At 39.0% G+C, this 12,612-nt stretch overlaps 1 protein-coding gene across 4 annotated transcripts in view; it reads left to right on the forward strand.

Annotated features, from left to right (window-relative positions):
- Positions 1-12,612, forward strand: part of LOC132142263 (rho GTPase-activating protein 7-like) — a 98,058-nt gene that overhangs the window by 73,633 nt on the left and 11,813 nt on the right. For 3 of the 4 annotated variants that reach the window (XM_059552006.1, XM_059552008.1, XM_059552009.1), the window contains 3 exons: positions 9,257-9,328; positions 10,420-10,501; positions 11,316-11,379. In XM_059552006.1, the coding sequence (XP_059407989.1) occupies positions 9,257-9,328; positions 10,420-10,501; positions 11,316-11,379 (218 nt within the window). Of the gene's footprint in view, positions 1-1,556; positions 1,852-9,256; positions 9,329-10,419; positions 10,502-11,315; positions 11,380-12,612 lie in introns of those variants that run through there. The other variant, XM_059552010.1, reaches the window with a different exon arrangement.

Below are 12,612 nucleotides of genomic sequence, written 5' to 3' on the forward strand. Positions count from 1 at the left end.
CATTAGACCAACTATATTCTAAACATAATTGAGCAGCAAAAGAAAGTGAACATGACTTTCGTTTGACTTCTAAAGCAGGAAGCTTCAGAGAGGACCATAAGCTTGTTTGATCTCAATAAGAGCTCCTCACACAATAGAAGCTCTAGCTCTGTGTAAAAGCTGCTGTTTCTCCATTGCATCTATCAATGTGTGTGCCTGTGTCCGTGCGTGCGTGCGTGCGTGTGGGAAGAGACGAGGATCAGGGACGCCTGTTGATGGGGCTTTTTGGAATTACCATAGCAGAACGGACTCATTGTCTTCCCCTTTCACAACATCATGTCCCACAATAGCGGCTTTCAAACGGCCCCACTCCTTAATGAAGCCTTCTAATGATATGCTAACAGCGCCATTTTAATTAGTTATAGTTAAGTACCAAACAATATAATTCAGCCAAATGAGCAGTAGTCTATTTCAGATCACTCTCGCTTTTTGATGATTTTGATTCCATTTGAAAAAATAAAATAAAATAGCAGTTTTAGATCGGTATAACAGGCTGTAGATTATTATTATTATTATTATTATTATTATTATTATTGCAAATGTTAATTAAACGCGAATTATTTAAATCGGTGATGCGCAGAATGTTAATAAAGAGGATATCTTTTTTTTTTTATTTAACTTGGTATTAATCCTTTTTTTATCATTTGAGTTCCTATTAATTTAATGTAGCGGAGGGTGTGGCTTAGTCATCGAGGACATCTGAACGTAGTCTAACTGTTAGTCCTAAATTTAATTTCACTTTCTGTAGATGTAAAGTAGGCCATGCAGTGAAGACGACAAGAAGTGACACTGATCGAACCGAGGACCTCACTTTCCACTTTACTGCCAGTACAAGAATTGAGAGCGCAATACATGTTTTCTACTATAAATTAAATGAATAGCCTTGATTGGATATGAAAGTGAAACGCGTTTTAACGATTTGCAATTATTCCGTTTATTAGGCTAGTTGTATCTGCTGCTTGGATCGTTTCAACAAGGGTTTCATTCAGTAGGCTACGACTGCGACTTTTCAAAAGTTTTTCCTCTTCTTCTTCTTCTTCTTCTTCTACCTCTTCTTCGTCTTCTTCTTCTTTCAAGTTATTCAAATCGGATTTGCCTAAACTGGTCGCACTATTTATTTTTGATTCTTTTAAAAGAACTGGCTCAAAATAGTCAATTAGCCTATTTTACTTTGTATGTTATTGGTTTTAATGTGCATTTTGTCTTGTAGGCTAATATTTATGAGGTGTTGTTGAATGTTTAATTAACTTATGCTATAAGCCTACATTTGGACATTTTCTACATATTTATTTATTTATTTTTCCTGTCATTGGTTGTAGGCCTGTGTGCATAATTCTGTGGTAAAAAGTAGGCTTTGGGAACGGAATAGGCCCAGTAGCTCCACCTCCCCGTCTAAAGCAGCGAAAGCCCACCTGAAGCTGTCCTGGGCGTGGAGGTGGAGTCTTCTCCAGACTCCCATTCCTAAACAGTGAATCAGTCTGTTCATTCACACTCGCACGCGGGCCGGGCCAGACCGTTCACGGGCGTCTCAAACACAGCTCTCTCCGGTGGAGTGAGGATTTTTTTCACCCCTGAGGAGTCAAGGAAAGGAAATCAGTCATGGATTTGTTTTTATGTTTGGTGTTTGGACCTTCTTTAAACGTTATTTAGCTCGGCGGAAATTGTTTTTTATTCATATTATTTGCGAATTCACCTCTTATTGGAATACTACAAGAGCTTCGCTGTAATGTTGGAATAAAACGAAGAGGACTCCTGAAGCATATCGCAGCGGGGCTTACGCGATTTATAGAAAACAAAACATGATCCTTACTAGTAAGTACTTATGTTTTATAATAGCTTTATTCCTTAATTCACTTTAATTCTTTGAGAAAACCTTTGTCTACGGAGTTTTTTTTCTCAAGCCGTTTAGACGCAACGTCCATTCCAAAGTATAACGTTATTGGTGTTTTAAACTATAGTCAATATATATTATTACATTAGATGATGCGAAGTCCATTTATGAATGACATATGACATATTAAGATGTGCTTAAACGATAGCAATAATATTTTGACTGATTGGCTTGACTTGAAATTAATCTGAGTGGTGGCATTATAAGTCATAATATCATATTGAAGGGCTACATTGAATTAAGTTGTTTATGATGTGTTTGATACCAGAAATAATTTTCTAACAAACTTTAGTCAAATAATCTTTAGACAATGCTTGACAGAAGTTATCAATCTGTATTTTGCATTTGCCCGTAACTGCTGCATTATATATTGCTATTGCTTATGAAATTATAATTAACTTGTTGTTATGTCTGTTTTGCGTTCTTTAGCATTTGTAAGAAATAAGTTGAACGGGTATCCGATAGGTTTCAGGTTCGAACCCTGCTGATTGTAATTCAAGAGTCATTATAGGAAGGGTTAATATTGTAGCATCATCCAACAACGATTGATAATGGACATTATAAATAACTGGTCATTATAAATGGTTTAACAATTTTTGTTGGTATATTCATTTGAGGCTACATCAAAATCAGAGTAGGCTACATCAGGTTATATACATCAGAGTAGAAGTATAGGCTATAGGCTACTTTTAACAGATTAAGAAGCGGATATGGTGTGTTAAACGGAATGATTGTAGTGCTATAATTTTCTTCTCTCTTAGTTATTCCGCTTTAGATTTTCATCTCTTCCTAAAGTTTAAGAGTGCAATTATTTGGGTGGGGCGTGAGATTTCACCCGCTGCCGGCACTCCAGGCTGTCCGATAACGCGCTACCCTAATCTCAACACGTCTCCATTGGTTTTACATTGATTTCACATAGTTCTGGGATAAGATTTATTCAGTGTTGGTCTGCGTTTTCATTCAGTCTAAATGCAGAGAGTTTGGGAGGTTTTGCTATAATCTTTAAAGAGCGCGTGGAGAGCGTCCTGTTCTCTGAAGGCGCATTCGTGCACCTTTTCTCGAGTGGGGTTTTTGACGATATCCAGCGTGTTTGTTTTATTGTTTATGATTTTTTTTAAATGTTTTTTTTTTTTTACAGTGTATTCAAACAGCGCTTCAGTAGCCAAAGTAGATTGTAAATAGCAAAAATTAGATTAAAAGTTAGATAGATTGCGCTAAATGGACACTAACCAGCAGAAGTGATTGCCTGAGGAGGTCACCATAGCAACAGTTTACTGCTCGAGAGTTTTTAAGGATCAGTATCGGACCACCAATAAAAGCATAAGTACTGACATTATCTCCTTATTTATAGATTTACGCATCACAAATCTTATCTCTCTTGACTTAATATGTCTAAAACATATAAAACTGTTTTATTTAAAATATGTTTATGCTTAGCTAGTTTACAGTTACAATAACCCATAACTATAAAATAGCGACATTCCGTTGCAGAATTGATCTCAGACCGTTTGCCAAGCTCAAAACTGCAACCTCCCTTTTGCATTCCTAAAAAGAATGCAATGTTTTAAAGTATATGCTATGTTGTTGTTGTAAGAGATTCTGTGTCTGGCATTTTTCTTTACTAGTTTAGCAGAGGTCAATATAAACTTGGGGTCATGTTAACTTCAGGCGATAAGGCAGTAAGCACGTCAGTTAGGAGTCAAAGAAAAGAATGCCATGCTTAAAACATGTCACTTTGAAGTTGATATGCAACTCCTAATCTACAATCATGTTTTTTGGTGAGCAAGATGGACTCGCATACATGTAAAGAGCCTTCAGACTCAAACATATTCTTAAACGCACCACATGGCTCCAAATCAGCTGAAACATTCATTTAAACATTTCTGGAAGTGTGGACATGTTGTCAGCCACAAATATCCTTTATTGCCTCCTGAAAAAAGTTGCTTTAGTCGCTAAACACTCTAACTAGTTGCTGTTGCTTTAGGATCAGATGGTGCATAAGAAGCTCTCTGTGATAGAGGAGGGTCTCTCTTTCTTCACCTCTTTAAGTAATCTTTTGATCATAGATGAAATGGATAGGGTGGCATATCATTGAATCTGTCCTGAGATCAGTCTTGCATTGCATAATGTGGCCAGTCACCAGACCTGGTCAAACTGGCTCCAGGTCAGTGATAGCTAATGTTTAAATCTGTCAGATAGTCTGAGACAGACATAAATGGACCCATCTGGCCAAAGAGTGTGTAGGTGGCTGGGATAGTGGTGTTGAGTGACGGTGGTGATGGGTTAACCCCATGATCCATGTGTTTGTGGCCAGATGGATGGGATTTTTTGTCATTTTCAGAGCTACCTGACTCTCCCTCTCTACCCCCATATGTCTGTAGAAGGCCATGCCAAAATATGATATGCGTGATCCTCAACAAATGATGTATGACTGCTCTTGATATGCAGATTTAAAGTGTATGTGTGGAAAGATGAAAGATAAAGAGCTCAGTGTCTTGCAGGCAGTCTAGCAAATAGTACATCAGGTCACATGAACTGCTGAAAAAATTCCACTCAAAGGCTAGATATTGATGTTTGTTTGCTATTCATTTGAGAAAGGGTCTCTTTGAATAGCACCATTTTCAGTTTCAAAAAGCCTTCAAATTAACCCACATATACTTTACACCAAGCTACAAAATTAATTTGGGTGCGCACCTAAACATAAAAGTACTGTATTGAGCTCTTGAAGAATGTTTAATATCAATAGACCCTTTCAATTGCACAAAATTGTGTGTGTGGGGGTGGGAGGGGTGCAGTTCTTCAGATTATTAACTGATCATTGAAAGATTTTTTAGGGAAGTCATGATGGTTCTTCTATGGCATTATTACAAAAACCCAGTTTTGGTACCTTTTATTTATAAGAGTGTTGGGTTCTGCTTCCATAGCAGAAAGATCTGACTAAACTCGCTTACACACACACACATTCATACACACAGGTTCCACCTCCTCCCTCCCATGCTGAGGAACCATCGGCCAGCGATTGTGAGAACTTCCTGTGACAGGAAAAAGAGGAAGAGGAGGAGAGAGAAGAGAGGAGGAAGAAGAAAGGGAAGAGGAAGGGTAATTTTAGAAGAGCCAAAGAAGGTTGAGCTAGCAGGAATTAAACTTTGGCAGGGTTCATAGGGACATTCTCCCAAGAGATTACGTCTGTTCATCTTTCTCTGGGTCTGGAGGCTGTAGTCTGCCTCTTTGTCTTGTCTGTCGCTTTTTTTTATTCCCCCCTGTCTCTCATCAACATGAATCAAAATTTCATTCCTTTGATTCAAATGGAAGCAGAAGGTGGATTGAATACTGTACACTTATATAAACGGAGAAAACACACAAAGGTACAATGTTTCTGTGACAGATGGCGCCCAGATATCCTGTGTGTTCAACTCAAGTCACGCGGCATTGCAGAGGGTGCAGGTCATGCATCCATTAGATGGCTTGCACCAAAATATCAAGCAAATGTGCGTGTGTGTTTATATATTATTTATTTACATTTAATTACAAACATTGTGTAAAATAAGATGTCATGTAATTTCAACATATATATATATATATATATATATATATATATATATATTTATTTACATTTACATTTATTCATTTAGCAGACGTTTTTATCCAAAGTGACTTACAGATGAGGACAGTGGAAGCAATCAAAAACAACAAAAAGAGCAATGATATATAACTGCTATAACAAGTCTCAGTTAGGTTAACACAGTACACATAGCATGGGATTTTAAATAATATCATATAAAGAAAACAGAATAAAAAAAGAATAGAGCAAGCTAGTGTTAGAGGTCTTTACACATACACACACATACAATTGCATAATTAATGAAAAGAAAATAGAATACAAAAGAATAGAATTAGAATAGTGAGTTTTAAAGTTAGAGGGTCAAATAAAGATGGAAGAGATGTGTTTTAAGCCGATTCTTGAAGATGGCTAAGGACTCAGCTGTCCGGATTGAGTTGGGGAGGTCATTCCACCAGGAGGGAACATTTAATTTAAAAGTCCGTAAAAGTAACTTTGTGCTTCTTTGGGATGGCACAATCAAGCGATATACACTTGCAGAACGCAAGCTTCTAGAGGGCATATATATATGCAGTATATATATACAGTATATATATTTATATCTCTCATCTGCTGTCTTTTTATATTATTAAACATCAGCATTATATCGACCATCCTCCAACATGAGATCTAGATTTGACCATCAACAACTCGTTCAACAACTTGAATATCGTTCAACAACTTGCTTACTTTAACTTTAATTTGTAATGATGTTTTTTTTGTCCATAATGACTATGTATATTAGTTCGTAAACTGTTGCTACATTAATTTAGGTGACCCGTGACTTGCGTAATAATTAATATCTATGAAATAATGGCGTTTGTAGGCCTTCTGGTATTTTTATTTTATTTATTTATTTTGGCTTGGAAACATGCTGTGTGTCATACTAAGAGAAAAAAAAGTGCGAGAACGTCCAACTCTGTGAAGTAATACTGACGTCAGACTGGCTTTCAACACAATGTTAGTTCAGTTACCCAATCTGATGTGTTTGTAACTAAAAATTATAGTTTCCTTTAAATATAAATGCATGTATCTTACAATCAAGAAAAAATTAAATGCTGTTTATTTTACTGGGGCGTCTCTGAGGTCGAATGTTCAACGTTCCATGTGTGTAGAACAGGATGTAAGGCGTTCTCTGTGTTTGTGTTGGCGCTAAAGTCCTCCATTATCTGTCCTTAAACAAAAGGAGGTGGGTCCTCCAAAGTGTCCATGGCAACCGTGGAAGGAGCCGTTCTTGTTGGCTTCCTGTTGGCCTCGGAAGGACAAGGGAAGTGTGGTCGCGCCTGGCGTGGGGATCCACACAGACTTGCAGGGAGAACACAGGATGCGACGTGCGCTCCAAACACAAACTCTATGCTTGCGGCCCATATTCGAACATAAAGCACAGATGTGTGCATTGCTTCGAGTGCTGAAAATCATCAGCCTTAGCTCATCTGCATGACATCCAGCAGTATGATAGTGTGAAACAACTGCTCAAGTGTGTGTATACTTATCTATCTTTAAAAAGACAGCATGTCTGAGTGTCTTTTGGGTGTACAGCTGTTGTGGATGTATGCTTTAGCGTGCTTAGCGAGTTTACTCTTAAGTCTTACTAATTTACTCGAAGGAAAGTAAAGTCTCAAATTAATAAGTCAATATCTAAACTGTTTCTTCAAGAGATTAAATTAATATTTCTGCTGATGCCTACCATTTTTTTGACCAGTGTTTCCCAACCCTGTTCTTTAAGACACCCAAACAGTAAACATTTGGGATGTTTCTATTTTCTAACTCATCCTTCTCAGGTCTCGGCGTCTCTATTAATGAGCTTATGTGTTGTTCAAGTGTGTTTGATTAGGAAGAGTTTGAAAATGTGCTAGTATTGAGGGTGCCTCCAGGAACAGGGTGGGGAAATGCTGTCTCCTTAGAAAAGACCCCAGTAATCCCACACGTCTCAATTTTTGTGATGCCGTCTCTGGTTAGAAAGCCTTACTTACCTTTGGTATCAGACAGCCACCTGTGTGACAGTGACCCATTGTAATCATGTGGGGGGGGGGGGGGGGGGGGGGGGTGGATGTGGGGGTGCTGGGGGAGGGGGGCACCATGCCAATGAAAGGAAAAGCCAGTCGGTGAGACAGTGCCATGGAGCCTGTGTGTGTTTGTGTGTCTCTACATCATTTACATTTAAATGCATACAGTCCTTTAACATTCTTACAGCTGGATAGTCTTCAGTGGTGCCTAGCCAGTGCAAACACACACATACAGTCTATACACACAGGAAGCCACAGCGCTCATTACAGACCATTCCAGAAAAGTGTGTCATTAATTTAAGTATGGGACATTCTTCAAAGTTCACAAACTCCTAAAAAGTGCTTCCGGGCAAAATGATGTCAGTCACTGGATTAGAGATACAGTTGCGTGTGTGCAGTTGAGTCAGATTGCTCCTTTTTTTTCGTGTTGCCATCCTTGCTGTTGAAGCACGTTCCTCTCCTGCTTTCTTCTTCCCTCTCCACCAGCAGACAACCTCCCTTATCGTGTGCCTTTGTTGTTGTCATGTGTGCCGTCACTCTCACGCTCGTTCGAGTGGGGAGTCACGTATCTCCGCTAGTAGAGACAGAGTCTGCGTCCTTTCCTCTGAGCAAAGTTCTGTGTCTTTTTATGCACATCTTTCTCACACGTCTTTTAACTGGCTCCTCCTAATCCCCAGCCTCTTTATCTTTCGGTTGAAATGATGGGGAACGTATCACAGGTGGTCTTTTCAGTTATGCAGGGCATCATCGCAATCATTGCAATTACAATAATTGGAACATGACCAATGTGCACAATTAGCCATTGAGAAAAGCGAGAGGTCCCTCTCTGCTGATTACAACCTATTGTGAGCTGTAATTGTGCTTGTGATAGACCATAGCAGTGCCAATGGAGAGCCGCAACAACTGTGTTATATCTTTAGAGGGCGCTAATAGGTTCTCTGTAGCACTTGAACAAATTCAAAAGACTTTATCCAAAAGTGCATTAACCAACGGCATATTCCCCCTGGAGCAACCTGAGGTTAAGTGCCTCGCTCAAGGGCACAATGGATATCAGGAATGTTTGCGATCTCAGTAACTCGCCAGTTCCTGCGTCATGCCTGCTTGATTTCAGTTCAGCAATCTTTGAGATCCTTATCTATCCATTCACCATCACATAGTACAATAAACAAAAACTTGCCATTTTAACTTTCTTGGACTGTTGAAGAGCTTTTAAAATACTCTAGTTTTGCAATTGCATACCTCACCTTGGTTTCGTATAAGCATTTCAAGTGAGTATTTATACAGAGCGAGTGTTGCTAGTCAGAGAATCATCTTTAGTGACAGAATTGCAGTTAAACTCATAATTCTGACACCTTGTTGTGGGAAACAACACGAGGGCATCTAGAAGGAGTCAAGATGCCTTCATCAATGGTGTTTGTCATTTGGCATGTGGAGTCTAAAGGGCCGTTCAAAGTTAATGGACAGGGATGTGGCACCTCTCCACATCCCCAACAACAGTTCTAACCACTTTGGATGGCCACTTAGCACTGCTGTCTCAAACATTACACTATAGCGCCATGTTGAAAAGTGAAGATAACCAGCACTTAGAAGGGAAGTATATAAGAAGGCTTATGAGTATTTCCACTCAAAGATTCAGTTAAGAATGCTTTGTATAAGTTTTTTTTTTACTGTTTTATTTTGTCATAAATTTTAAATGTCAATCTCTCACTTCCCTTCTTACAGAAATCGAAGCGAAGGAGGCGTGTACATGGCTGAGGGCTGCAGGTTTTCCACAGTATGCTCAGCTTTATGAAGGTAGGACACCTGTCTTCCCAACATCACCAGTTCATGACCAAAACGCATTAAGTTACAGTGGCCATTTATGGCTTACCAAATGCATCTATAGCATGCTTTTTATTTGTCAGATTAATTAAAACTGTTGTTCTGGTTAGAGGCATGGCTTAAGTTTTCCCTAACATTTTCTGTCCTCACTCTGTGGCAAGAACTTAGACAGGTCCAGTGAAGTTCAAATAACACTAATGATGATCATTATGATAATATCCTTCTTCTAGTGAGATTTTATTTTTATTTTTTTATTCAGGACTGAAAATTGTTTTTGCACTTCATAATTTGAAGCTATACACCATCAGTCATATTATTAAGCAGTACCTAAGGTGTGTTGATGATTAGGCAGAGGTGGCATTACCTTTTAATATAAGCAAAAATAACTGTTATAAACATCTCACACAGAATCACATATCTGATAACACCACACCTCAGGTGTCCAAAATCACACACTTTTGAACTACTGACTTCTGCCACTGTGCCACGTGAGAGGTCTGTTATCAGTTTTAGAAATCTGAATTGTGAGACTAGGCTGTCATGATTGCCCCACTGTAGATAAGAGAGAGCCAGTATAGTAAGGTAAAGGTCTTTAGGAAGATAATAAAACTGTCATGCTATCTCTTGCTCAGACTCACGTACACACCAATTGGAAAGCAGTTTGGCCTTGAAAATTTAATAGACTTGTGAGTTTCCCCCGCAAAATTGAATGAGCATTTGAGTTATTAAAGACTCAGTTAATAAAAACAGTCTGGGTGCTCTGAGGGTTGCTTAGCGCCTATTGTGATTCCAGCACCTCCTACCTACACACACACCTCCCACTGTTGAGCGCTGCAGTATTGCAGCTGTGTTTGTTTGGCTGGCTAAGACGTACTTCCTTTACCTTTTCAACACTGGAGGAGGGGAGGTTTGTGTGTGTGTGTGTGTGCATGATAGAGGGCAGTCACACATTCCAATTGCTGCCAACAGCCCCCCTTCCATACATAAATACACTTCTACCTGTTTATTGGGTCTCCGTTTATATTAAATTTATTTTCAATTCAATTCTCTCCTCTTTTTCTCAGACGGCCAGTTCCCGATTGAGATTTCCTCTGTTACCAGAGATCATGACTTCTTGGATCAAGATGCCATAGAAGCCTTGTGCAGGTGAGACACACATATTAACCTCAAGGAAGATTTTGTCAGACTTAGATCATTTACAGAGACATTCATATATTTTGTATGGCTCCAAAACTCCTAAAACTTTTTTTCTCCTAAAAATGTATGTCTGTTTATGATTTGATGTTATCACCAAAGAAAATACTGCCAATTTCGAGACAAAAATCACACTTACACATGGTTTTCTTGCATTGTCAGGCTTATAATGAGCTGATTTTGATAATGTTCAGAGTTCAGTTGACTGACTGAACTGACTAATTATATCAATATAATAAAAAAAGAGAAAGTGAAGTATCTTCACTCAGAGAAGAGTCCATCAGCTGGATCTCACAGACATCTGGAGGCCATTTTCTGGTGCCAGCCCCCCTGATGCAGACAAACACACATTCCCAACTCAGGGTCACATGACACCAACCAGGTGGCTTCTGGGATAAGCTTTCCATCTCTTTTGTTGTATTGTTGTTGCCACTCAAGGTTTCTACCTCCTTTTTTTCTTTTCTTCCTTTTTTATTCTCTGTCCGTCTGTCTTCCTCCTTAACCTGAAGTTTATCCCTAAGCAGGTCATTATCCAGCTTGGCTTCCACCTCCATCATTTTTTTCTGTCTCCATCTATGTCAGTCTGTATTTCTCTGCTCCCTCCTCTATTTCTGTCTCTGTCCAGGGTTTTGACTCTGGCAAAGTCTGTTTGTAGGCTAATGACTGGATTTAGCCTTTGTTTGCAACCCTGTGGTTCTTTTCAAAGTATCTGTTGTAAAAACGTCTGTCACTGTTTCACTCATTTATCTGTATGTGTGTATTGCAGGAGACTGAACACCCTAAACAAGTGTGCTCTTATGAGATTAGAGATCACCCCTCAAAGAAAAAGAGTAAGTGTCTTGTCCCTTTCACGTTATTTTGCTGAATCATTTCACTTGCGTTCTTTTGTCCAGTCATAAGATCCTAAGTGTGTAACTCATGTTTTCTTTCTGTATCAGTTAATTAGAAAGAAGTTCCTTTCTGTATCAGTTAATTAGAAAGAAGTTCTTGTTTTCTTTTTCGCATTTTCGAGGCACCCAGGGGCAGTGCAGAATGGCTTTAATGCCCAATCAAAGGGCTTTGTTATCTCCCATCCTTCTTCTGATTTTCTTTACTCCTGTTTGTCATGTTTTTCTCACCATACACATCCTATAAACCCCCTTCATACCATAAAAGGAAGAGAATGCACACTCTGCTGGTCGGTCGTTGGTCACTCAGTGCGGTTTAAGAGTGAGAGTGTATAGTCTAAGACCAAAGCCATGACTCAATCTACATGCAGGTAGAGAATGCAGCAACAAACAATCCAGCTATGTAATCACCTCAAAGAGCTTAGGAAGATAGTTGTCATGTCTGACAGCAGATACTTTTTCTGCTTTTAAAACTGGTAAGTCTGTACAATGGCAGCCTTGTCAGCTTGTCAGCCAAGAAAGCTGATGACCCTTTAGTGTCATCTTGGGTTGATGGAGTCAAAGGTAGGGGTCAGGAAATGACTTGAGGAAGTGATCTGGCCTTTTCAAACATACAAGCAGAAACCATCCATGGAATGCATTGATCTGTTAGGTGGCCTCTGTAGGGTCCTCCTCTGTTCCCTGTCATTTTGTTCATAAAGCTTGTTTTAAAGTAAAAACTGTTTTTTTTAATTAATACTGTATTTTCTGGTATTCCAGGTCCTCGTTCCTTTTGAGCAAAGGCTCGCCCTCAGGGGCTATAAAATAACAAACCAAGTTTTACGGACTTTCGTTGCCTCCGTTATTATAAACCGTGAAGGAGACACCTCTGGTTCCCGCGACCCCCTGTTAACCAGCAGACTAGTTTTGCTTTTACTGATTCGTCAGGGCCCCAGGACCAAAATCTGTTCTAGAGCTAAACTAATATCAACTAACTCAGTGGTAGAAAATTGTCAACCAGTTCTATATTCTAGAATTACTAAATTAACTCAGTTAAAACTAAATTACATAAGTATTTTAAACTATTTTCACAGGCTGTGAACTCAACAGCTATAATTGTTGATAGAGATCTGGCATTGCAGCACAAACATATAGCTCTCAAATATTTTCAACTCCCATCCAACCCCTTTGTCCTGG

This window comes from Carassius carassius, chromosome 6 (genome assembly GCF_963082965.1).
Source record: "Carassius carassius chromosome 6, fCarCar2.1, whole genome shotgun sequence".
Lineage (NCBI taxonomy): Eukaryota > Metazoa > Chordata > Actinopteri > Cypriniformes > Cyprinidae > Carassius > Carassius carassius.